The sequence below is a fragment of the Aythya ferina genome (assembly GCF_964211825.1).
Source record: "Aythya ferina genome assembly, chromosome: 1".
Taxonomy (NCBI): domain Eukaryota; kingdom Metazoa; phylum Chordata; class Aves; order Anseriformes; family Anatidae; genus Aythya; species Aythya ferina.
In genome coordinates, this window is record NC_140296.1 from 172,323,978 (window position 1) to 172,351,157 (window position 27,180).

Consider the following 27,180-nt stretch of genomic DNA (forward strand, 5'->3'; position numbering starts at 1 on the left):
CTGAACTGTCTGTGGTTTCAAAAACCTGGCAATCACCTGATTCCAAAGTTGTAAGGGGGGCAACCCTTACAACCTATGAAGGGCAACCCTGTAGGCTGACGGGATCATTTGAAAAGGAGGAGGTTGTCCTTCAGTTTACCTGAAAACTGCTCGTGTTTTAAGTTCCTGTGTTTTTGGAGAAAAGTTTGCCCTGAAGCTCTCATTTGTAGCCACTACCATAAAAAGACCCTGGCTACTGTGAGAGTGGAGATAAGCTTATTTGAGTAACACTGGCTCGCTCCTGCCAAAGGACTGATTAAATAATTAGCCCGAGTAAGGCCAGGAAGATAAAGTCACATGGCTGTGAGCTTTTCAGGTCCGAGAGATCCTACATGAAGTTCTCCATCTGTGATTTTATGTTTGTAAAGATTTTATGTCCAGCTGGGACCGTGCCAGCTTGCTGTGCTATTCCAGTAAGTCTTTTTCTCTCAGTGGGGATAACTCAATCCTTCAGACCATGGCAGATAGTGCCATGGGGATATCTGAGGCTTGATCTCTGGGTCATTAGTGAATTACTGAGCTCTTCTCAGGGGTAATGATTAGATTGTAGTTTTATTTTTTATTTTTTCTTTTCCCCCGAAAGGGAAAAACTCTTCCCACACAGATGGCTATAACCAGTGGCTGGCAGACAAGCTGATGGATGAGACTTTTCTTTGGCACCATGCAGCAGAGTATGCTTGGCAATGTGACTGTGGAAATCCATTCATTAGCTCAGTTTTGAAAAGCTACCAGAGATGCTGTCAGCATAGTGTTTTCATACGGACTCTGCTAGCCATTTTCACCCAAGCGGACTAAGTCGGTTAAATGCGGTAGAGGCAGACCTGCAAGAAGAGCTGGGCTAGCATTTGCAGGATAAACACTTATCAAGAATTGCTCTTGTAATTTTAAAGTGGTTCTCTCAGGAGAGAAAACACCATATTGAATCCAAGGAATCTGGGAAGGGCAGGATCTTTTGTGAATGTGTTGCCAACAGGTGGCAGTACAAAAATAATTTGTCCAAACAGGCAGCTCAGTTTTCAAACAATACACCTGAGGACCTGTGCCAAGTTCCAAGAGACATCACAGCAAAACAGAAATGAAAACCAATGCCGTACTTTTAAGCTAAACTTATTCTCCAGTGATGTAAGTAGTGCATAGCATGCATTCTGTTTTTCTGGATTTTGCAAGAGCTCAAGGTGACCAAGTGGCTTTTAATAGCTATAGCTGGAGTGCAAGGCATGGAAAGGTGCAAGCAGATAAATAAGACCTCAAAGCACTGTCAATAAGGTGCGCTTGTAGGGACTTAGGAGATATTTGCACGGGAAGGAGTTATTCATATCATAGCATTACTCAAATCAAGCATAAAAGAGGTTGCATGGCCTCTGGCATGGAATGGGCTGCTCTGATCGAACAGCGTGACTCTTTGGCTGAGCTCACTGCAATGATTTGGCATGTGCCTCTCTACAGATATTGATCCGCTTATCTAGCAGGTACGAGAGGATTATCTTGACAGTCAGTGTGCATTTCTTAGAAGGAAAGGTTGAAGGTTAAATGTTATTTTGCCAAATGCCATCTCTGTCTTCCTTGTTTAATTTTTCTTTCCAAAAGATTTCTAATGCTCATGTCTGTTACAGGCTGATGAATCCAGTAGCTGGGTAGATATGAGGCTGCTGCAGCTCCCTATTCCCAGTTTTTGTCGATGGAGAGGCTGAACATCTATGCTCCTTAGAAAGTAGTTGAACACAGACAGACATGCATGCCATACACACTCAGCCAGCTGCGCAGATCGGTGCAGACATAGCAAACCACCTTTCCTGGCAGCCATGTCCATACACACAGTAATCACTCCGTGGATGGGCCAATCCTCTTCCTCATCCCCATCTATCAGAACTGAAATCTGCTGGCAGAGAGAGCTACATGTACATGCATATATATGCACATACACATGTAAAATGGGTCACTCGGAAGATGGTCTAAGACAGTCAGCCTGACTGGTAGCTGATCCGAGGTGCCTTCATGTCACTAGTTGCTTTCACTTGGATTTACAATGTTTGTGATCTCACTCCAGTTGCTTGTAATCAGATCTCTTAATTTATCACCAACTAATCTGGCTTGAATTTCCCTAGTATTAATGCATATCCACTCAGAGAAGAGAGTACGCACACACACACACAAAAAGATAGAAATAAGATTTAATAAGAATGTAGCAGAACTCGCAGTGTTTGAGCACAGGGCTCAGCTAGACTGGCCCCTGTTTATAATTCACTGGCCCATTTTATCCTTACCCCTTTATTTATTCATGCTCATTCCTCTCCAGTCCACCCTGACATCCCTCCCTTTCCCTTCTTTTGGTCCTTCTGCTAAACATCTCATAGTGAGCCTCACATGTTTCCACAAAATATCTGATGGAAAAATTTATGATCCTTAGGTTCTGTTCCCCCTTCATCCAATAACAGGTCCAGTACTCCTGCAGGTTGTAACGCCCTTTAGTCTGCAAGATTTCTGGGGAGGCAGTTTATTGGGTTGACCCATCTCAGTGGCTTTCCCACCAGGCCCAGGAGCTGATCACTCCCCATGGATGGCTCTGGGAGCACTGAGTGAAGGTGCCCTGTTGGTAGACACTGGCTTGTTGGGCTCCTCTGGTCCCCTGGGGCCTTGTGTTTAGCTTTTGGTCATGCTGGCTAAAGGTATCATTGGCCATCTGGTGCACAAACACAGTCTTCAAACAAGTTTTGGTGTTTCTGAATGCCTTTATCTCTACCCTCTCAACTCCAGCCTGATCTCATCACGGGGCAGTTACATTATTTATTGCAGCCAAAATCCATTCCTTTGAGATCTGCCCACAGCTCTTTCCCAGTTATATATTCTCCTGTAGCATGGTTGTGAAGTATCTTTGGTTTTAGTTATTTGGAAAATGGATGATCAAGACACTTAAAGAGCATCTTCTCTCTCCAGATGTTGTCTTTTCAAAGGAAAATTTGGTGTTTGTTTTCAGCTTTACAGTAGTTTTGAATTACCTGAATGTTTTAAATGCACATGGCATCAGTGGAATAGATAACTAAATAATTTTAATTAGTCAAGTGAAATGTAAAGATAAAGTATAATAAGATAACATAAAATTATCATTTTTTCCTGCTGATTCTATAGTGCTACCCCATGTGTCATCTGGAAAATAAAGCAGCATGAATGCCTTTCCTAAGATGCACTACAACCGTAGCATGCCTCATGCCTCATTGTCAACACTGAGGACACAGGAATTACTGCTGTGTCTGTAATTGATTTTTTAGTTCACTGGCCAAACATTGGGGAAAAAAAAAAAAAGAAAAAGTGCTTTTTTTTTTTTTTTTCCAGGTAAAATTAAATATTTTGCTTTGCTTTGAAAAAAAAATACAGCTGTAAAAATACCTTAAGTTTGCATTAGCATTTTAAAAAATAAATTTACAAATTGTAAAAAGTCATGTGGAAACAATTTTTTTTTTTTTTCCCTTTCTGAGGGTATTTACTTTTAGATTCAATGTGTACCCAAATTTAACTAGATTTCAGAAATAGTTATATTGGTTGGATACTGTAGTTTTAGCAAATGAACTCTTCAATGAAAAACATGACACCTTTAGTGATGGTTTAAAACAAGATTTAATAATTATTATTTATCATATTTTTCAGTCACATATATATATATCATATATATATAATATATATCATCATTTGTTCAATCACTATAATAGATGCTAAATAAGCAATCAACAGAATAAGTATCTTAAGTTGCAAATCTAAATGCCACTTTCATTGACAATACACATTTTTAATTCTATCTCTGAAATTCTTACTCAAAACCACTGATCAAGCCGGAATCATTGAGTTCAAAGGGCTTTGAATCTCATCTCCAAAGGTCATCCTTAGTGAAGTTCCTGTCAATGCTCTTCAAGTGCTTCTTTGGGAATCGGTGGCTTGCTGCATGCCAGAGGTAATGAGATGATGACTGGTATAGGAGAAACCTCTGCTTTTTTGCCTTCTGTGCTGCCCGCTCTCCATCTGGCCTATGGAGCAAATGTTTTATATTCACATAATGAAACTGAAGCTTGTGTCCCTGAAAGTTTGTCTGTTTTTTTTTTTTTTTTTTTTTTTTTTTTTTTTTTTTCCCCAAATGTACTGATGGCTAATCAAGGAAAAGATCTTACCTCTGACAAAGAGCTTTGTGTTGCTTATGTTCTTAGATCACCACAACTGCAACAATATCACCCCTAGTACCAACAGAGTATGATTAAACCAAATTCAGTTTCTTCTTTACCTGCTTTTAGGTATAACAGAAGGATAATGAAATTAATGAAATGAAGGAACTGGACAATTTGTTTCTTTTCAAAGATATCCATCTATCTTTTAATAGAAAAACTGTCAGTGTAAATATTGGCTTAACTGTTGCACAGTATTTTAATTGCTTAGCTGTAGCAGCTACTAACACTTCTAAAACTACCAACAATATGCAACAATACCATGTCTGTGTGCTTGTGTGTGAGAGAGATTTTGCAAGTTTATTTGTAATCCTTCCTATCTACAATGACACAGTGAGACTGATGTGACATACTGAAATTGCTGAAGTGTAGCAGAAATATAACCTACATTTGTTTTCTACATCAATCAGAATAAAGAAAGCAAATAGACTATGTGAACAAGAAAACCTACTTTTTTGTGGTTACTCTAGAGTAGGACAGTGATTTAGAGCCTATTGTGGAAAATACTACATCATAACCACTAATTTTATTTTTATTTTTTTATGTCGGTACACTCCACCACCCCTCAGTTTAAATATTTTGGTGGTTACAATGACAGATGACTTAGTAGGAAAGGACACATTGGTAATCTGCTGAAATATTGTTTGTTTTCCCTTGTAGATGGTTATTAAAAACAAAAAAAAACATCATCAACAACAAAAAAAAATAGTAGTTGTATTATAGTCCTTAATGTGAGTACAAATTTGAATATGGTTCACGTAAATAAAGACTACTTATGTGCATAGTTTGAAAGACTGGCTCCCTATAGTATTTCATATGGGATATATTCCTGATTATCCTCAAGATAGGCAAAAAATCCTCAAATTGGCCAAAGTCTGATTAACATTAGATGTAATTTGGACTGAAACTCATGGCTAAAAGTCAATCCTGTTTCTCTCCTCATTGGTGATCCGTTGCTTCTTGTTTAAACTAAAGATTTGTTTTTGTGAAGAGCTTTAGAAAACGCACAGATGCATGTAAATAAAGCTTTGTACATTTTACATAGGCTCACTGATCTCACAGGAATTACCTGGAATGTAATAAAAGAAGATGCACTTATCTCATATAAGGGTACAGAGCTTGTAAGCCGATACAGAACAGGTTTCTACAGGAGGAGGTGATCACGCGTCAGTGGTTGCTTGCTCCTGCTGTTTCTCTTTGGCTGAAACTGCTTCTCACTGGTCTCTGCACTCAGGAGTAAGAGCTAAAGTGGTAGAGAACTAACCCTACAGAAGAGAGGTTATTTTTCTGTTCATCTAAATACTTGGCTTACTATTATCATTGTTAAATGGCACTGTTCAGGCAAGCAAAGGATCAGTGTAGGAAAAGAGGCAATGTATTTTATTTTTTAGTACTGTTAGTCATTATGTTGGCTTTGCTGTATTACCCAATTATACCTGTCTTTGCAGAGAACATATAAATGAGACTATTATTACTATTATTATTATTATTATTATTATTATTATTATCATCACTAATTTATTTGTACAGTGGCTACTACAATGATGGAGAACCTGAATATAGATATGGTCTGTGGTTTTATTTTATCTAGGCCATGGCAACATGTTCGTTTTTTTTTTTTTTTTTTTTTTTTTTAACGGTCCATGTATATGTATATGCATTACCTATGCAACTTTCAGCAAAGAAAAGATTCAAACTGCCTAGCAGAGAGTTGTCAGATTTGGTCATGAATGATCAGGTGACAAGGCTGAGAAATAGTGATCATAATGAAGAGTGGAATTCAGAAACCTTTACTTGATTTAATGCTAGATTTATCTATGATGCTACATTTATGATAAATATATATATATATATATATATATATATTTGTGAGTTACAAAATAATAATCTGGAACAATATCTTGTCTTCTGGTCTGGAACAAATTTCTCAGAAGTAAAGGAGTCAGAGCTACAATTTAGTGTCATATGTGCTGTGCAAATATGACTAAAAAATTCACTCATCTAAACAAAAGAAATGTAAAGAAATGTGAAAGAACAAGAATAGGTAGAAATTATATATATTTAAAGTTATTTACTGTGTTTGTTTAAACATACTCTTTAAGCACATTCAATGTTTTGTGCTGTTGCATACAGTGAGGAATAATAATTACTCAGCTTTATATTTCCTAGGATCATAATTGTGAGCACTCAAGTTTTTGTAGCAATAACACACTGATTAATGAGATAGCTATTCACAATTTCACTACATGAGAAAATGCTGTAAAAGTGGCAGGCTAATTACAGGATATACTGTTAATGAGTAAGATATGATTATATCTGTTTTCCAAGTTACATGCTCATATTACAGTGTTTCATCTTCTGTAACGTAATGTATACATATATTACGTTATACATAATAATTGGGAAAACTTCACAGTCTGTACACATAGATATATCTCAGTCTCTTTCTTCAGTCCTTCTTCACATTGATTTCAGGCAGGATTACTTGCATTAGCAGGACTGAGGATGCAGGACTGAGGGTTTGCAGTGGTTCTGAATAATGAATTTCCGAAGGATTCCAGAAATGACAGTTCTGTAAACATTTTCTGCAAAGCAAACAGCACACTTTGAAGTCTGTGCTTGGAGAAGAAGAAACAAAACCGAACTGCGAATCTTCAAAAGTTCTATCTCCTTTTTGTGGAATGGTTCAGTGCCTTAATGAGGTTAATTTGTATTAGGTTGTGGGGAAATCCTTTATCTGCAGCATAGAGGCTTTCATTTTGCATGAATGTGACAGATACTGTACTTACTGCACAGGAACTTAATTATTTGATAGCATAAAGACCTGAAATCCCTGCATTTCCTTTCAAGGAATATTCATAGCATACTCTAGATGGTAAACAGAAACTAGTGGATGGCTAGCCTAGATATTCAGTGATTGAAATATATATATGCTTTAGTAGGTTGTTTTGTTTTTATATCTAGAAAATTTCAAAGCAGTTTTATTAATGACAAGACACTATCAGTAGTATATGGTTATCTTTTATTCTATCCCATTTTCACATATCTTTTCATCCCTTGAAGTGCTTTTCTGTAATGTACATGGATATAAGTGACCATTTCTTCTAATTATAGTCTTTTTTCAGATAAGAGCCTTTAAATGCCTGATTTCCTGTTTAGGACAAAGTGAGTTTCTTTCAAAAGTTTTGTTTTAGAATGAACATTTCTCTCAAAGCTTTTAAAAACAACTCTTTTAACTGGCTTCCATTCCAGATGGCTATTGGTGTACATAATACCAATATGCTTAGCAGGTATATTATGACATTTCACAGTATCATGGAAAGATTTAAGTTGGAATCAACCTTAAAAACCACCCAGTTTCACCCCACCTGCTACAGGCAGGGACACCTCCCACCAGACCAGGTTGCCCAAAGCCCCACCCAGCCTGGCCTTGAACGCCTCCAGGGATGGGGCATCCACAATTTCTCTGGGCAACCTGTTCCAGTGCCTCACCACCCTCAGAGTAAAAATTTTTTCCTAATATCTTATTTAAATTTACCCTCTTTTATTTTAAAGATATTCCTTATCGTATCACTATTCTCCCTAATATGCTACCATTCATTTCTAGAGACATGGTAGAGCTGTGTAAAACTATGAAATGAGACACTGAAAGGACAAAATTTCAAGATCACTGAGACACATCAGAATACAGAAAAGAACTGAAATCTAATATAGTGAAAAATTACGCGGGAAGAAATTCACTACGTTTTCTTTTTAGACTCAGTGTCTTTTTTTTTTTTAATGTACCTTTCATAACACAAAAATCATTGAATTTTTGTTAGCATGTGTGTGTAGAAAATATGCAATTGCCTATCAAAATAAAGATGAATGTGAATTTACAGAAGCAGTATGTGCTTGCTCTCTTATATATTATGCATATGAAAGATATCCTAGATTATTTTTTATTATATTCACAAAAACAAAAACAAAAACCAACCCTTATAGTAATTGTATTAAGAAAAATGAATTTATTTGGATTTTCTTATTGGCAGAGCAACCTGTGAAATGGTTTGGAAAATAATTAAAGTACTTAAAATATAAAAATATTCACTCAGCATCAAAAGAATCAAAATATCAGAGTTCATATCATCATATAAAAATATGCAAAGTGCTTTCCTTGCAATTGAATTAAAAATGATATTTTTTTCCCTAGATTTCTGATTTATGTGCTATATTTCAATATCTCACAATATGATGGATCATGGGTTAATTGTGTTTCACTGTGTTACATAGTTTCATCTGTAGTACAGCATGATATGAGAGAGTATAATCTAACCTGATGTAGCACGATGTAGTGAGTGACTACAAAGATCACAGGATGTTCCACGGACTTTGTTCTACTGAAAAATGCATAATTGCCTGAATGAAATGTTTAGTAGTTTATGTTTTGTTAATGAAGACCCAGAGTCTAATTGCTGCCTGTGGCTTTTGTCTCTAGGCACATTCTTGGGGGCCATATCTTACATCAAGTATACTCTCTTTCCTCAGCCCTTTTGAGAGCTGATACTGTGCAATAACAGCTGAGCAGATCCAGTCATAGATGTTGGGTTCCTGAAAGCTGATTGGTAGGGCCTTTACCTTGTAAAAACTCTCAATTTTGCCATTAGGGTGTGAAAGGTAGATGTACTGCTCAGTACACAGGCTTTGCATAAAGCATACAAAAAGTTAACCAGCAGATGAAATAGAGGGGCTGCCAAAATACATATTGTTTTGCATAATTCGTAGTCCTTGCTGTACAAAGTAGTAGGTCAATACCAGTTAAAATTTCAGATTCTTTCTCTATTTCTTCTGATGGAAATGAACTATCCCCGGAAATACCTTGTCTGTTTCTTATTTTCTTTACCAGTGACCACTGCAAGTTCTGTTAAAATTATTTTTCTGATTTCTGGATCCTCTCATAACTGACTGCTGAACCAGAAAGGTAGTTTTCTTACCAGTCTTACCAAACTGGTCCTCTTATAGGACTCCAGTAATATGACTCTAGTAATTGGTTAGATCACCAAGTGGATACTGGATAATGAAGATTGTCCTGTTGCAGGGCTTTGAAAAGCTTTGATTCCTCATGTTTCCAGATTACCTTTGCAGTGCCAGGCAGAGAGACTTAAAATGTGATTCCCTAGTTTGTTTGTTTATTTATTTTATTTTATTTTATTTTATTTTATTTTATTTTATTTTATTTTATTTTATTTTATTTTATTTTATTTTATTTTATTTTATTTTATTTTAATTTAATTTAATTTAATTTTATTTATTGGGATGTGGCTATAGAAAATACACAAGTGTTTATGGGAGTCCAGAAATTAATATAGTGTCTAGGTTAGTTTTATAATGTCTCCCCACTTCACTGGAACAGTCCTGTATGCAACATTCTCCAATTTTTCTTTAGCCAACATTTTCTGCCTGAGATAGTCATACTACATTTGGAAAAGAAATCATCTTCACATTCTACTGTTAGTATCATTGTAATTCTATTTTCATGCTTGGCCTTACAGAGCCTAGTTTAATGCATTTCTGATTAAAAACAAACAAACAAACAAACAACAACAAAACAGAAAAACAAACAGTATGAGCCTACCTTGCAATGTTATCAAATTGCTCATCTTATTTTCACAGCTCACCATGTTAAAACCGGGACCTGTGAAGTGGTGGCACTCCATAGATGTTGCAATAAGAACAAGATAGAAGAAAGATCACAGACAGTGAAGTGCTCCTGCTTCCCTGGGCAGGTAGCAGGTACCACCCGGGCAGCTCCTTCTTGTGTTGATGGTGCGACTATTTTTATTGCTTCCTTTGGTTGCATGTTCCTAGGGGGTTTTGTTAGCTTAGAGACATCAATAAAAAAAAGTTTATTATAGTTAGCTATTTAAAATAAGAGGAAGAAGGCTTCTGCATTTTGAAGGGCATGCCCAAGGTGAACGAGAGGAAGATGGGAAAAATGAATTATTTGCTATTACTCTGTGGAAATGCTAAGTGAAATTATTAGATGCCAATGAAAGAGACCTCTTGAGAGGCTAAATTTGATCTAACTAACAGAATGCCCTCAGAGTTGTATGAAATTTACTTAATTAAAAGTGTTTACACAAAATCTACATGAGCATATCATTTTCATATGCTGCAGTCTTACATTTTATTTATATATCTATCTTTATCATAAAGCAGTATACAAACAAACAAACAGAACAGAGTGTTGTTTTTTTTTTTTAATCTTTGTAGGTGAATATATATATATATTTCTGTTCAGAGTACAGTATTAATGTTTTACTTAACAAATCTGGCATTGTATTTTATGTTTTAATTGGGAAAATACCAGCTCATTTTCCACATCTATTTCTCTGAAAGAGGAGCAGGATGGATTCACCCTTTACATGATCTCTTTACTGTTGATATGTTGTTGGCTGTCAGAGAAGCAGTAAATATGTCATCTTTGGGGAATAAATTTAATCAGCCTGTGCTAGACTATAGTGTAGATCAGGCAAAATATACTAACTCAAAAGAAGAAGAGAGCTGGCTTAAAACTTTGAAATCTGTCTGAGCAAGAAAAAATGAGAGTTGGAAAGGAATTCTCTGAAATTACTTTCTGAACTGCAGTAAATTAGAAAACAACAACAGCAAAAAACACCACCACACTACAGAAATCAACTTTGAACCTTGTGCAAATTGCGGCTTCATTTCTTATGGAGATTCTGAGCTGGCTGCAAATTGCAGAATAGCTGTCACTTAATATATTTCCAACATTTTCCTGGAAAACAAAAGAAATGTTGCAATATAATGACATATTAATATGTCCATTCTGAGAACATGCAGATATGGTTATTTTCTTCTGTTGTAGCTTCAATAGTGGAGCAGAAATGGTGGTGCCACATGCAACCATGTCTTGAAGGGGAGGAATGTAAGGTTCTTCCAGATCGTAAGGGATGGAGCTGTTCCTCTGGGAATAAAGTGAAAACAACTAGGGTAGGTATGATACCAAATTTACATGCTACCAACAGGTAAAAAAAAAAAAAAAAAAAAAAAAAAGTGCACAGGAAATTGGGTTCACATGGAAGACAGCAGTTGAGAAGAATAGAAAAGTGTGACAAGAAGCTTACTGGGATTGGACTTCCTGGTCCTGCACACTTGTCTCAGCATACTTTGCAATTGCTTGATCATGGTAAGCAGTATGCCAGACCTTCTCAGGTGAGCAGTGGAGTTGAGCTCTTTTTCACCTTCTGGTAAAGATCACATGCATTATAATCTGATATCTATTTCTCTCTGAAACCGGTTGCACAAAATCTATAGACCCTGCTAAGCTGTTTATTTACAGGATAGCAAAAGAACATTTTATCAGTAACATGGAATTGCCATGTTTCAACGTTGAAACGGCTGAGTATGGTAAGCATTAGATGTGTAATATAATACGAGCTGGTTCTTTCTGTCTGGAATGACTGATTTACTACAGAATTTTGTCAGAATTTCAGTAAATTTTTTTTCTCCATTTGACATTTTTTGTTTCATTGGTTCAAAATTAGATTAACAGAAGAATAACATTCATCAAATACAAAGTCATAAAACAAAGTAAACCTGCTGTCACCTAAGCTTTTTAGTACCTAATAGAAACACAAGATTAACAGATTCTTCAAATAAGCAGTAAGCACTCAAACTTCCTAAAACTCCAGAATTGTATCTCTACATGGTCAGTAGTTCTCCATCCACATAAAACATTAAAGATGTGCTCTGAAGATACGCATGCATGTGTGTAAGCATAAACACATTCACCCGTCCACTCCTCCACCTGCACTGGATGATTGTTTTGCTTATAGGTATTTAGTAATTGTTTGTAGAGTCAGGCTATAACTTGCTAGTGTGGCGTATTCTTTATGTAGATGTGCCTGAGTGTCTATGTCATTTGAATGATATGTGCCTTATGTGGGCACTAAATTTCTGGTACACCTCAGTTGTAGTGATGTAGTGTGTACTGGCTGAATTATATTCCTTTTGTTCATCAGAGAGATCTGCATGTCTCAGTTTCTGTATGCATAAGACTTTTGTCATTTTGACATTCTTCAAAGGAAGGATGCTTCCTAGATATTTGATATACAATTGCACTCCTGTATCCTCTTTCAAATGTATTTCTTCTGAAGCTAACCTTGCTTGAATTCTGCCCACGCATAACCTTGTACATGCCAACACAAACCTGAATTTATGCACGTAAGATGTGTGCATGTAATACAGCTGAAAAAACTTCATAACCATCAATAATAACAATAGAAATAGGAAAAGAAGTGTGTGTCTGTGTGGCATGCATGTGTGTGTGTTTTGAAATTTGTTGCAGTTGCTACTACATTATATATGGCACTATTAGTGTTAAAGAATACATTACACTTCATATTTAATATGACTCTTTAACAAGCAGTAAATAAAAGTGTGGGTCTGGATTACCCTCCTGTAGGAAAAAAAAAAGTCACAAAAAGGGGAGACATCAATAAGAATCTCTCTGAGGATATTTCTTTCTCTCTTCCTCCCATTTTGTCAAAAGATTATTATTATTATTTATTTATTTATTTATTTATTTATTTTGTATTGGTCAAGGCTATGAAGTTCCACCCTTAGGAATACAAAGAAACATGACTCTTGTCCTCAAGGGCTAATGCCTCTGCTACAGACTTGTAGGTTTGGCTCTTTGCAGGAGTTAGTCTCTTCTTGCCCTTGATGGTTGGTGGCAATCCTTAGGACTCATTTTAAGGCTTTTCAGAAGAGATGCTATGAAAAAAAAAGGCCATCTGGGACACTGATTCAATACAATGGCCACCATAACCTGCTTGCCAAACTATCAACAGCAAAAGGAAAATACAAATCCCCTTAAATTCCCCACCATTCATTTTACCTTCTAGTTTGTCCAGATACTATGCGTTTCTTCCTTCTCGCTTCATTTCCTGTGCTGTTTTCAGACATTCCAAGTTTGAATTAATATTTCTGGCTGAGAGTTGGTCTCAGTCATTGACACCAGGTAGTAGGGGAATGAAGGTTTCTATCTTTCTGGTTAAAAAATCTCAGGAGAGTGAGATTTTAAGACATGCCATTCTGATGCCCAGGAAAATATACATTGCTATTAGGAATGCCAATGATTGTGTTGAGCTTGCTTTCAAAAGCAAGTACTTTTCCCTAATACGTAGTGACTACAATTATTTTTGTAGCTCCTCTTTCTGCTCTCCCAAGTCTATAAATAAAAGGAAAAATTCTAAAGTGCTTGGTGGTTTCAAAACCTCTTTTTTTTTGAGAAAAATGTAAAAGAACTGTACAGGGAGTCAGTATTAAGAAGTCATGAATAATAACCTTCTGATTGTCAAATGAAATAACCCATATGTGATTATCATGTATAATGTAAAAGCATAAAGAAACAAAGGGAACTGAACAGCCTGGGTGAGTTAAGTGTACTCCAGAGGAGCCTTGTGAAAGCCTTCCTGAAATGTCTAAGTAGGTCTATATTCACCTCCAAATGTTTATGTAAGTTTGCCTCCTTCGTGTGCAGAAAAGGTAACCCAATTAACTGATGAAGCTACAGGACACCGGATTCAAAAGCAGCACCTACATTTTCACATCTCAACCTGTTAATAGTTAAGCATTATACTATAGATAAAAGCAGTAATAGAAAAGAATGTATTTATCTTGTCCACATCTGTTAGCATATTTAGTCACAGTGCTTTAAAGCCTGGTGGCACCAACTTCTTGATATTTATCAGTCACTAAGCAAAAAGGCCAAATGAATGATAAGAAAAAAAAATTGATTTTTAAAAATGTGGTTTACTTCAGGTTTTGCATCTTGTTCAGAAATGGGGACCTAATAAGGTTATATATTAATAATAAATTGGAAATAGAATGAACTTTATGGTACTCAGAATTCACATAAGAAAAGTAATGTGGCAATTATTTACCTTAGAAATGCAAAATAATATAGTATTGAAAAATTAAATTTTATTTCCTAATTTGTCTACGTATTAATGGGAGATTCAGATGTTCGGGTTTAACCATAGAAAAATAATGAAAATGAGGTGGGGAAAGCGTGCGTGAGCAAACTGAATACCAAATAAACTTATGCTAGTTTAGAATTGATAATTTTGGACCTGGGTAACATGCAAGTGGGGAAGGATATAAAAGGGAGTAACAAATTAACCAAAACACTATTAAAAAAAAATAATACTATTTTCATATAGAAAAATGCATGTTCCTGAGCATTTTACAAAAAAAAGAAAAAAAAAAAACAAAACAGAAAGGAAATATGAACTTTTATTAAACAAAGGAGCCCTTTACAAAGACTGGAAAGCATTCACATAACGTCTGAAGAGAAAAAATCCTATTTCTTATTTCTCTCCAGTACATGGCGTACCTCTTCCACATCTGAGGCCTCTCGTAGGGACTTTTTAAAGGGAAATCCAAACGCCAGGCTTTACTTTTATTTTTAAGAATAAAAGTAACGATATAAAAAGATATAAAGATATAAAAAATAAAGATAGTGTTGTCCACTATCTTTATAATGCAGGCTTACCTCAGATAAGAGCAGAAGCTATACGTGCCTTGTGTGAACGTGCAAGCTTAAATGCTTCCTGGGGTCCTGGTTCTCCAGTCATCCACCTTAGGAGTAGATTGGTCATAGCTTCTGGACAGCCTGTAAATCCAGGTGTCTTTTCTGCAGAAACTGGGATGCAGGAAAATGTGAAATGGTGCACTATAAATCTTACATTCAAATCCAGGAGCTTTGACTGAGGAAGTGGGAAAATTCTCCCCCATTCACACCTGGGAGTCGGGAAATGTCCCTGGACTTCAGTTCAGGGACAGTCTGAGATTCTGTTTCAGAGAAGGTGGGCTGGTATTCTACAAAAATGTAGAGAAATGTGTATTAATGTTTTGCATATGAAGTACTACCTTGTCCTTAAACTTTTAACTTGATTTGTTAGAACTGCAGGGGGAATAAGGGGAATAATTTAATGCTAAGTTCTGGTTAAATTACTCAAAGTGGAATTCACCTGGCTTTGCTTAGGATAGGACTGTCTAGCTTAAATTGTAGGCTTTCTTACTAGTATTGGAGAGAACTGTCTGCTTCCAGAGGTCAATTTGTTTTGTTCTATGATAAGTCAGATGAATTTGGATATGCTTATGTCGCCCTATAACTCTGAAGGAAAGCTATGATGATTAGCCTAGGGTCTAAAATTTAGATGCTTTTCTTTGAAAAGAAAGATGCTGTCTAGGACACTTTCACTGATGTAGTCTTCAGTAGGAAGCTGATCAAAAACTTCCTTAATTCTCTGTCTGTTTGGGAATTTTTGGGCTTTGACCACTATCAAATGCAATATAATGTAAAAGAAGCTTCAGAACTCTTCATGCTCTGAAGATATACAGTGATATGCTAAAAAAGTGAATCATACTCTGGTGAGCAACATCACCAGTATCTGTTATTCAGCAGAAATTGGTAACCAGTGCCTATCCTTTTGGGACAGTCTAGTTGGTGTAACAATAACAGTATAAATGAACCAAAATGATCAGGTGTATTTCATTGCAGGTGTTAATAATTAACTTCTGAAAATGTCTAGAAGGTGAAAGTGAACAAAGTAGTGTTTTCCTATTAACAAATACTAACAGTATTTTCACACAGGTTGTATAAGGCCATCTTTTGGAAATGTACATGTAACTTCTGGAATAGCTGGATACTCACACTTTTTTTGAGAAGCAGAAGAAACTGCAATTGTCACTCAGAAAACTAGGTATTATTTTTAATGTGAGGGGAAAAAATATAGTCCAGAACAGAAAGAAATCAATAGCTAATATATTACTATATGACAAACCAATATTAGAAATAGAGTGCTGTAAAAAATAAAATAAAGTAAAATAAAGTAAAATAAAATAAAATAAAATAAAATAAAATAAAATAAAATAAAATAAAATAAAATAAATATTCCAGGGACAGAGAGAAATAAAAGAGAAATATTACAAGGCCAAAAATAAATCCATATTGAATCCATTTATCTGCATTCCAAATCCAAATCTGCTTTCCAAATCAATACCAGAGATAGATGACTAGTGAGAGAAGAATAAAAATATTGCCAGGATGTAGAGAAATCCATACTGAGAGTGTTTATCTACATTCCAAACAATATTGGAGAGAGCCTGAAGTCAGATATTTGTAATATTCCATTTAATCTAATTTTGCATTATGGCGTCCAGAATTTAAAGCAAACTAAAAATTGAATAACGTTCTTGGAAAAAGGAGAAAGTATACTATCCAAACATACCAACTGGCTGTGTGTGAAGCCAAATGGTGTTCAGCATGTGAATTCCACTACTCTGCAGTTCTCCTGTTACCTATAAATTCAGCTTACATTTTTACTCTTTCTCACTTGCCGATGCTGGAATGTTTCTAAACTGATTACAGTTGCTGATAGGAGAGGCAGTAATTGTGTTTTTGTTTCAATTTATAAAATATGTTGTTCATAACTGTTTCAGAACAAAGAATGAAAGAGCTTCCTTCAGATACCTTTACGTAGTAATGCTTTGTAGTGGGCTAAAGGAGGAGGGCTGAAGGCCTGAGACAGATTCCTGAGATTCCCAGTATCAGAAGGCAGCATTAATGGTGACTCAACTATTACCAGTGCTGTCATAACCAACACATGAATAAGACAACACAATAATATAGAGAGAAAATATGTCCTGGGATTCAAGAAGGAAAGGACATTATTTTTTCTTGAAACTGAGCTTGATATCTATGTTAGTAATGCACCTGTTGTTGATCTTTGCTCCTCCCTATCAGCAAAAGATGCATTGTGTCTTTAAGAGGCAGCAGAAAAAAAAAAAAAGAAAAAAAAAAAAAGTATTACTGTTTTCTTCTGTCAAAGTTGAATAGAAATATTGCTATTGTGGTAGCTTCTTCCCTTTTATCGTTATTCTTCTTCCTCCAAGCTTTTCAAAAACAGCACTGGTGATGAAGTAACTAAAAAAATCAGAAATTATAAGCATTGTGTATAGGGTATTTTAGGATGTTTCCGATAGGCTGGATGTATGGTAATTGTGGTCAGTCTGTTCTAATAAGGCAGTGCATTTCTTGTGTGACATTTATTTCAGTGTAAAACTACTGTTAACCTCCATCACATGGAACACTTTGCCTTTTGCTTTGACCACTGTGAAACCTGAAGTACTTACAAGATAAATCAATAATGTGTCTGTAGTAAATAATTACAGGAAGTGTTTCTTCTAATGTGTTTAAGGAACTGTATTAATAAATTTAGAGACTACCTTGCTTTAAAACTGCTATGTCCCCCTGCCTTACTTCAGTCTCAATCTATAAGTCTATACCTCACCTTCTACCTTAAGTTTGGGTGAAGATCTACAGGAATAACTCACAAATAGTGACTAACTATACTTTGTGGTTCATAAAAAGCATGCAATTGCAATACACGTAAGTGTACAGACCATAGCAAAATATTAGGCATGGAAAGGAGTGATTGCACTTGTGACAGCCTCTTTGTTGCTATGGTATCTCTTTCCATGCCTTTGGCTAATATGTCACTAGCAGAAATTTGCAGCTGTCTCAGCATGTTTCTCATTGCTAACTCAGAGACCTGCTGTATCTAATCTATCATTAAAATAGTCATAAATGCTATGTATACATTTTCTTAAAAAATGCACACAAGTCTCAGGGAGCAAATGAACTGGGAATAGAAAAGATAACATTTTCTGAAGTCAAGCTAGCTTTTTGTATTTGTCAGTGATGATTGTTTTGATATACCATCACGATTCTTTCCTATTGAAGAACTGTATTTTTTTAGGATGTTGAAACACTAATTTTTTGGACACTTGGACATTTTGATGGAAATAGCATCCCTGGATCACACATGTAGTAAGCTAAGTATAGCTTTCAAGAAAGTTTGAGTGAATTACCAGTTTTCAGGGCTATGCAAATCACTGAATCCCTTAAAAATAGCTACTGTATGCCAAATTTACTTTAACATGGAGTTGGCAGGCGTAGTTCTACCCTATGAAAAGGTTCCTGTTTCAAGTCTGGTTCAAGTCTGGTTCTGTTTCAAGTCTGAATAGGTTCCTTTTTCAGTGCATTTGGCCCACAGAAATCTAGGCAAGCCATATTCCACCCCCCTCCCCAAAAAAAAGCATACTAAAAAAAAAAAAGCAAAATAATAAAATATAAAACAAGTTATAATGAAAAGGGTTAGAGGAGGTATTAAAAGGGGATTAAGGTAGTGAAAGAGGCCACTTTTAGTGAAAGAACATGCATAGAGAGTTTGCCACAAGACCAGATAACAGAGATAGTACAATGTGCTATGCAAATGCTTTGAGGTGGAAGTAATAGTTCAGTACTGAATTTTCTCAAAAACATTTGACCCTAAATACAGGAAATCTAAATCATTTACTAAATTAATTACAAAACATAGTGAAATGCAGAAGTCAGCAATCCAGTGCTGTATGATGTCACATGCTGGACCTAGTTTCCAGTTTTGCCTTAATTATCTTTCATTTCATACTTGCCACTTCTGCAACATAAATATGGACTTCTTGACTTGATTATCAGGTGTAAAAAAGGAACTGTCCCAAATCCACTGAAATATGACAAAACAAACAAACAAACAAAAAAGCAAGTCCAATGCATCCCAGAAAGTTATGAAATAGGCTCATAAAAATTGGAATGATGAAAATTTTAATTGCTTTTTATTTAAAGTGTTAAATGTTTTAAGCAAAATCATAGACTGCAAAAGGCAGTGAAGCTTGTTGGACACATCAAGGTATGCAAATATTCAACCCAGAAAATTTTCTATCTCAAATTTTGTTTGATTTGAGTCCTAAAGATACCGATATTAAGGACTGAAAGTGAAGAACATCAAAAGAGAGACTGGGTTAAGGGCAACATTTATAGGTATAGCTCTTTTGAGCAGAAGGCATTTCTATTTTTTTCAAAGTAGCAGAATTTAATTGCCTAGGTTTGCAAAGGTTTTTTTTTTTTTTTTTTTTTTTTTAATATATTTCTGTCCCCAGCTGTAACTCCTTGTGAGTACTCTGGGTCTTGTCTCTGGGTTACACAGGGCTATTCTTTTTTTTATTATTATTATTATTATTATTTTTTTTTTTTTTTTTGAGCAGGTACGCTGTACAAATCATGAAAAATGAAATCTTTTGCAATCCTTTCATCACACTCATAGTGTTAGTAATATATGTTATAGAATATGCATTTTTATGAGGGGATAGTTTTCCTTAAGGTAAGACTAGCATCCATTGTAAATAAGTATTTTAACTTCTCCAGAACCTGAAAATTAATGGAATTAATGTGAAATCAAATGAAAATATTTTGCCACTGCTACAGAAAAAACACAAATGGATTCAGTTGCATGTCACTAATTAAATAATTGCTGATTTTTGCAAGCATTACTTTCTTCCACGTGGGAATCCTCCAATCCATCAGTCCAGTTGAGAGGTTTTCTGCCTTTGTCCCAAAAGATTCTACCTGTGATTTTTTTTTTATAATTTTTTCTTCTTCTTCTTTTTATTTTTTCTTTATTTTTTTTTTCTCCCCAGTTTTTCCTTTGCTGGCACATTTGAGCAAACTAACCTCATGTCTGAAGAATAATTTTCTGCCTCTATGATGGAAAGTAAGAATGAGTTCTGAAAGCTGTATGAAAATTACTGGTTTTCTCCACTACTCTACAAAGTAGAAAAGGTCTGACACCAAAATCAAAGATGTTTCCACTCTCATTTGCAGTTTCCTTGCCCTTTCAGAACTGTGCAGAGGATATTCTTTGAATATCTAGCAGTCCTTTTAAATTGTCATGGGAAATCTTTATCATCTTCTAGAACCTCATAAGTTACCATATAGGAAGATGATTTTCAAATGCCAGTATGATATGAGTCATGCTGGGATGCTCTAAAACTAGTGCCCTTCCTTGTCTCATCCTCTTTTTTGGTCTGTGATGGCTTTGGATCATTTCTGCAAGTTAGAAACATTGCATTTCAGCTCAGAAGGATGAGAGTATTCTGAAACTTGGCATTACATGCAAAAATAGCTGCAGGCAGAAGTCTTGCCTCTGTATGGCAGAGGCAAACTATACATCACTGATCATCTATAGAAATGATCTGAGGGGTGGAAAGGTGGCCCCCAACTGTCCAAAAGGTATCACTTTAAATTCTCCCAAATCTCATAATTTTCTTGAGGTATTTCTTTACTCATTTGGACTATTTATAAAATCTCAGATGTTCTATCCTGTTTCAGATCTGCTTTTCTGCCTTCTAATAGTCAGACAGAAATAGATAGTAATGAATACCAATTAGAGAAAGTGTCATACAAAGCATTTTACACAATCATCTTGTGGAGTAGTGAAAAGTTCTCAAACCAGTTGGAATCAGATTATTATTATTACAGTAATGAAGATAGTCCTGTCCTATAAAAGAATTCAAATTTAAGCAAAAAATGTATTTCTGGCAAGAACAAGTGAAAGATTGATCTCTAGGACTCAATTAAAAGAAAAAAAAAAAAAGAAAAAAAAAAGAACAGGAACAACATCAAATTTATTTCCATAAGAATTTCAAAATTGTTTATGTTTTCATAGCCTATCATTTACTCCTTCTTCCACCTTAATGAAGATCATGTTCATCTCAGGAAAGACACTACTGCTGTACATAGAGAAAAGACTCCAAAGGACTACATATGTTTTAAAAGTAGATGTGTCTCAGAAACTACAGTCCTAATAACTATCATTGAACACCTTCCATATCTGCAGTGAGAAATGTCACAGAGCTCTAAAGTGGAGATTTGGGGTAAAGCTATGAAATACCCAGTTCACCATGACTTCTTTGTATCATGTGACCATATGACCTGTAGCATTATGTTGGCAAGACCTCTAAAACCAGAAGTGAATATATGTCTCCCAGTTTATGAAGTTGGATATGATATCAAGTGAACAATGAGTTATGTCTCAACAACCTGTATCTACACACTCAAGACAAATAGAAGATTCAAGAATTTTCATGGAGCTTCATATTTTAAGAGGTCCAAAGCATCTGTGCCTCTTCAGGTTTAAGAATACCAGGAAATATTTTACTAATGCCAGAAAGAAGAAAAACAGCTTTTTCCTATATCTTGAATTCAAGCTTTGTGGCTCAGCAACATATCCCTGCTAGAAGCAGATTTATCTCTGCTTGTTCTTTTATCAACTTTGGCAAATGCACTGAAAAATCACAGAAGTTGTTCTAGAATTTTGAGATCCCTCTCTCCTGCCTTGTTTTTAGAGTGATATTGGAAAGAAAAGAAAAAGCATATTTATCATCTTCAAGGCATCTTTCTAATTCCAGTTGCCAATACTTATTGTTCAACATTATACACAATAAAAGGAACAAGAAACATTTTTCTAGAATGCAACTCGTCATCTTTGAAGCTGATGACTTGCAAAGCCAATTTATTCTGGAGTCATTCAAGAGATTACTATTCAAGAGTCCTTTTTATTTCTCTTGACCTTAAATCACAGCATTGTTACTTACCTTCCAGAAATTTTTGAGCCTTTCACTTTTTCCTTCTTTACTTGAGAATTCTGGTAATTAATTGTGATTAGCTACTCTGATTCATTCAAGCTTATCTTGTCTCGGGTTGTGTACTAGTCAGGGGATAATGAGAAGACACGGGTATGTCCAGGTTCTTTAAGAAACACAAATTAAATGGAATACCAAAGCAAGTTCTTAGTTAAATGTATAGTTTGTCTTTTCCTTAGACAGGATACATCTTTTCTGTGTACTATGAAGTCCAAAAAAATAGTATTAAAGTGATCCCCAGTACACAGGAGTTATACAAAGTTGTAACTTTCACTTGGAAATTTCCATAATACTCAAGCAAGAAAATATTTCTGCACAGTTCATGAGTGATGACAGTAACTTGCATCAGTTTATCTTAAGTTTGGGAAAAATGTCAGGGAAGACCATCAAAGCCATCATTTTCGGAAACTAATATCAACACGATATGCTATCTGCTTCCAAGAATGTCACAGAAACTTGTGAGTTCTACATGTCAGAAGTGCAAAACAATGACAGTGAAATTTGTTGTCTACATGCTACTTCAAGCATGGATGGTACATTCACTCTGTTTTGTGCTTTATGTATTTATTTACTTTATTTAAATCAACAATAGTGGTTTCTCTTTTTCATTCTTTTTCTCTAACGACCAAGATGACGACGATAATTAGTTGGGAATGAGCAACTCTGACTACTTCCTATTGAACCAGACTTTACATATTTTTCCCTAGGCAGTGAGAGATCATACTAATTGTTCATCTATGAGAGCTTTTAGGTGAAAAGCCTTTCAATCTTCACTTTTCCTGCTTCTATTAAGACTTCTATTAAGGGTGACAGGGATTTTTCTGTTATCCTTTAAATCTGCCACCTTTCTTCTATTTCTTACCCGTATTAGAATGATAGTGTGATGGGTACTCAGACTGGAGAAAGGTAAAATTAGATTCCCTTAAAATAATTTTATATTCTCTAGATGGGTACCCACTACTCTGTCAGCACCCACTACTTTGCCTAAAATTTCTCTGATCATGGGAAAGTCTTTTCATTTGGAGATTCTAAATGGATAGAAAAAGAGGAAAATGATCGAAGTGTTTCAAGTTGATGACTGATTCATTGTTTTTAAACATTTTTTTTTTTCCTGCCTGGATATTGCTCTGCTGTTTTCTAACTTGTTTTTTAGTTGTCTTATATTCCCTCAGCTGTGGCAGTATTCGTGGAGCCAAATCTGAGTGCACTACCTCAAAATGCCAGCAGTGGAAGCTGGTAATCAAGAGGGGAAAAATCACCAAAGGAATCTCTGACGCTTGGGACAAAGGCAGAAAACACATCAGTACTGCACTAGCAGAGCAGCAGGTACCCTCATAGAGAAGATAAAATTACAGGTAAGGAAATAATTTATGTTTCTCTTTTGATCTCATCCAAATGGCTTATTGTCCATTCAAAATCCCTGGAAAAATAACACACCTAGGGATAACACATTACTGGGAATAATTTGAAATTGAATCTTACCCAATTTCTGGAAAAATACATTACAAGTTGGAAATACAGTTTACGTAGTAGGCAATTTAAAACCTGATTATTTATTTATTTACTTTTTTAATATTAGAATATTGGTTTGTTAGAGGTTTCCCTTTCCAGTCATTAAAGTAGGTTAGTCAGGTTAGTTAGGTTCTTTAGGTTAGTCAGATAAGATTAGTGAAAGACTCTGTTCCCATCTCTGCTTTTCCCTTCACTTTTCTCACAGTTGGTAGGGTAGTATGACTCTTTATAATGCTTCAGTTTGCCTATCTGTTAAAAGGAATGAGTTTATTTTTATCTTCCATTTGAGGTGACTAGATGATGTAAAAGAGAAGAAAATTACATTTATTTAATTAATTGTCTTGCAGTCTTTTATGCCGCTATGCCGCAGTCCCACTATGGAGTTGTGATCACCACAAAAACCACAAGAGGATATATCCTTGTCTGAATTACAACAGTTATTATCTGTTACAGAAAGTAAAATAAGGTTTATGTTTAAGTCTTCTTTCAATATAAAACTGTTGCCTGTAAATGAAAAATTTTGTGAAGTTATAAGAATTTTAACATAAACTTGATTTCTCTGCTGAGTTATAGAATCATTGAGAAAGTTTAGTTATTTGCATTGTAGTGGCACTAATTTTTGGAAAAAATAATAATGAAATGTATTTGAAAAAGTAATGAATTAGATTTATCCTTAACATAACTCATATGTCTTCATCACTTATACACTATAATAATTGTCCCAGTGAGCTGTATCAATTACGTTGATTTTGTAAACTATCAGGTTCAAGGAAATATAAATCCAGAGCCATATTTACTTTTTTTATAGTATTGAAATGTGTACATATCTTGTTAAATCAACATGCTATCCAAGTTATCAGTTTAAGATTGTAATAGAGGTTTCTAATGATCTACAGCAGGACTTTTAAGTTTAAAGGCATAAAAGAAAAAGAAGAAAAAAGAGAAGAAGAAAATAATTATCTATCTGTTGTAAGCATTGTTTAAAGAAATTTAGGTGACTTTTTGAGGTATTGTGTACCCCTTTTCAGAAGAAATCTTTATCAGCAGGTCCAAAAACTATCTCAAATACCTACATCGGGAAGTAGCTGCCTGAATTGAATAGCGTGTTTTGAAATGTGAAATGTCATCTGTTCCTTTCCTGTAGCTTAATAACCATAGAAATGACTATAAGTAGAGTTGTCCTCAGAATGATCAAATTTTTCAAACTTTACACTTTTTTTGTTGTTGTTTGCTTTGTTATTATATATATAGAAAGAACACACTCAAATCTTTCATTTGAAAGAAAACACATTCTGACCTCATGCCTCTTTTCTGTGTCACAGGTCTATTCATGGATTTATTTTCAAATATCTTTTCAATTACTGTTTTATAATAGTTAAGAATTGCTGATATGCTTGCAAAAGTGAGAACCAATGCTACCTGTCCGCTTCTATTTGATTTTGGTGACAGATCAGTGAGTTTGAGTTTGAGTATGTTTAAAACTTTTCCTTTGAGATTATTGTTATTGTTTGGGGTATTTTTTGTGACCATGCTAAGTGAATTTACTCTGGTTATGAAATGTTTTTTCCTGTCTTTCTGCACTTTTACTTATAAGTTAAAGAAAATTCCATCTATCCCAATTTTGTGTTCTATAACTAATTCCATAATAGTGTAGTACTTGACATGTGTTTGTTTCTTAGGCAAACGTGTAAAACTCTTCAAGTCCGAATGGAGAAGTAGAGAAAGGAGGTTTCTGCTGTGCCTGATGACAATTTTTGATTTTTCCACACACACAAAATATTCTGGCTCCACGTTGGAGCACTAGTTGCACTAGTCTTGGTCGGATTCTAAGGAAGGGCCAGAACGTTCGTTGAGGAATAAAGAGTCAAACCACTCCAGAAAATGTGTTCCAGCCCTGGTTTATTACTCACAGAGCAGCAGGTGTGTACAAATACAGGTTTACACAGTATTAACAGGAATTGTTGTACCTTACTCTTCATTGTAGTTACTGAGTTTGCTACAGATGCCCAGGAATCATTGTTTATCTGGGCAGAACTCCAGGAGGGTGGTTGTGCTGTTAAGCAGCTCCAGTGCATCAGTCAGATGCTTTTGGGAGCCTTTAAACATCTTTCTTCACTCCCTCTCCTTTCAAATTGATGAACGTGTGTTTCTCACTCTCATAGGAAAGCATGAAAAGAGAACAGTGCTTAAAAAGGAAGTACTTGGTACATTCAGCTCGGTGGTGCTTCATAGTTGAAAGTTCAGTATTTCATATCGGATTACTTGCAATTTAGAAAAAGATGGGAAAGGGGATTTCTACTATATCCCCATGATACAGTAGATGATGTCTGTTTAATCTTAAAACCATGCTTAATATGAAGAACTTGGTTGTTTTCAGAAATGTATGCCATGCTCTAAACCACTTTACTTCTACCTATTTTTCCAGACCTAGCTGTAAGATCGCTTGGCACATGCTTAGTATACATGGAGCAGATGGAAAACTCAATTTACATATGAAAGCCCTTTTAAATTTTTAACAGTGATTGTCTAGGTTCACATTTTTTAACCCCCAAAATTTCCTGCTGAAATCATTAAGAGTAGTGGAAATGGAATATCTGTATCACTAAATACAGAATTATTCTTCAAATAGCATGGTGTGCAATGAGTTTTCAATATTTTGTTTCTTTCTAATGGACAGTCCTAAGCATGAGAATTATCACAAATGCAATTCTGATTAGTCACAGTGTAATAAAAGCAAGAAAGAATTAAGAACTTTAGAGTCTGGTACTTATCAAAACCATTAAAAACTTCGGGGCCATTTAACTCTACTGGGAAATGCCCTATTTAATTAATAAAATGAGCTAGATTTGTTTGCCAAAAGACATACCTGAGGATCTAGAATTCTAAAGTGTTCTGTTACAGGCTTTCAAATATGTTTAGACATGCTTTTCATACTGCAGTGCCTAAAATAAACTTGAGAGAAACAATTAATGCTTTTGAGTCTTGATATCAAAAGATAGGTATGGCTGAAGTATTATGGGGCAGGAATAAAACATTTGAAGACTTGAAAAAATGTCTATGAATACTTAACCCTCACTGAAGGTAAATGAATTCATATAGTTGTCATTACATATTTTTTCAAAACTGCTCAGAAATCACTTAATTTTTGCCTCTTCTCACTAACCCAAGCAAAATAATGGTCTGTGATATTGAAAGAATGACCTGTTTCACAATGCTCAGTTCTCTGCTGCAGTTACTTTATCAAACATACCCCTGAAATATGGTTGAACCACTTTAACTATTGTCAGACTTTTGAAATGGTTTCTTGTGCCTCCAGAAACTATCATAGACATCCAGATCCTAGATTCTACATTCTAGATCCACACCTATCTACTATTAATTGCATATTTTTGCCCTATTGCAAAAATATCTTTTACATCTCTTTTTGTCCAGCTTCACCATTAATTAGAAAATAAATTACAGGATTTTCATGCTGTGAGGAAATTGTGAGCCTGTTCTTTTGTGATCCTGTACATTTGCTAAGTACTTTTGAGTATCACAGGTACAAGCTAGCACTTTCCAAGTCTAGAATGCTGATCTGTCTCAGGAAATAAACACGCGCAAGTTGCAAAGCAAATTGTCACTTGCCTTCATAAGCCACATATGAATAACAGTGCATGACAAACACACTGTATGGATTTTGAAGTCACAGGAATTAGTAGGCTTCCATCTGTTCAAAATATTAATTTCCATCCTGGACTTTCATTTTCAGAGGGCATAAGAAGAAAAAAATCCATTGACAGATACTTGTTTCTGGTTATATGGGCACTTCTGGGCATTTTAATATTGA

At 35.2% G+C, this 27,180-nt stretch overlaps 1 protein-coding gene across 11 annotated transcripts in view; it reads left to right on the forward strand.

The window, feature by feature from the left end:
- TAFA2 (TAFA chemokine like family member 2) overlaps positions 1–27,180 on the forward strand; it is a 194,950-nt gene that overhangs the window by 157,547 nt on the left and 10,223 nt on the right. For 5 of the 11 annotated variants that reach the window (XM_084492880.1, XM_084492882.1, XM_084492881.1 and 2 more), the window contains exons 3-7: positions 9,900–10,052; positions 11,116–11,240; positions 22,993–23,194; positions 23,699–23,817; positions 25,031–25,271. In XM_084492880.1, coding sequence (XP_084349006.1) covers positions 9,900–10,052; positions 11,116–11,240; positions 22,993–23,079 — 365 coding nt within the window. In that variant the 3' untranslated portion in view covers positions 23,080–23,194; positions 23,699–23,817; positions 25,031–25,271. Of the gene's footprint in view, positions 1–9,899; positions 10,053–11,115; positions 11,241–14,955; positions 18,478–22,992; positions 23,195–23,698; positions 23,818–25,030; positions 25,272–27,180 lie in introns of those variants that run through there. The other 6 variants (XM_084492883.1, XM_084492875.1, XM_084492878.1 and 3 more) reach the window with 6 other exon arrangements.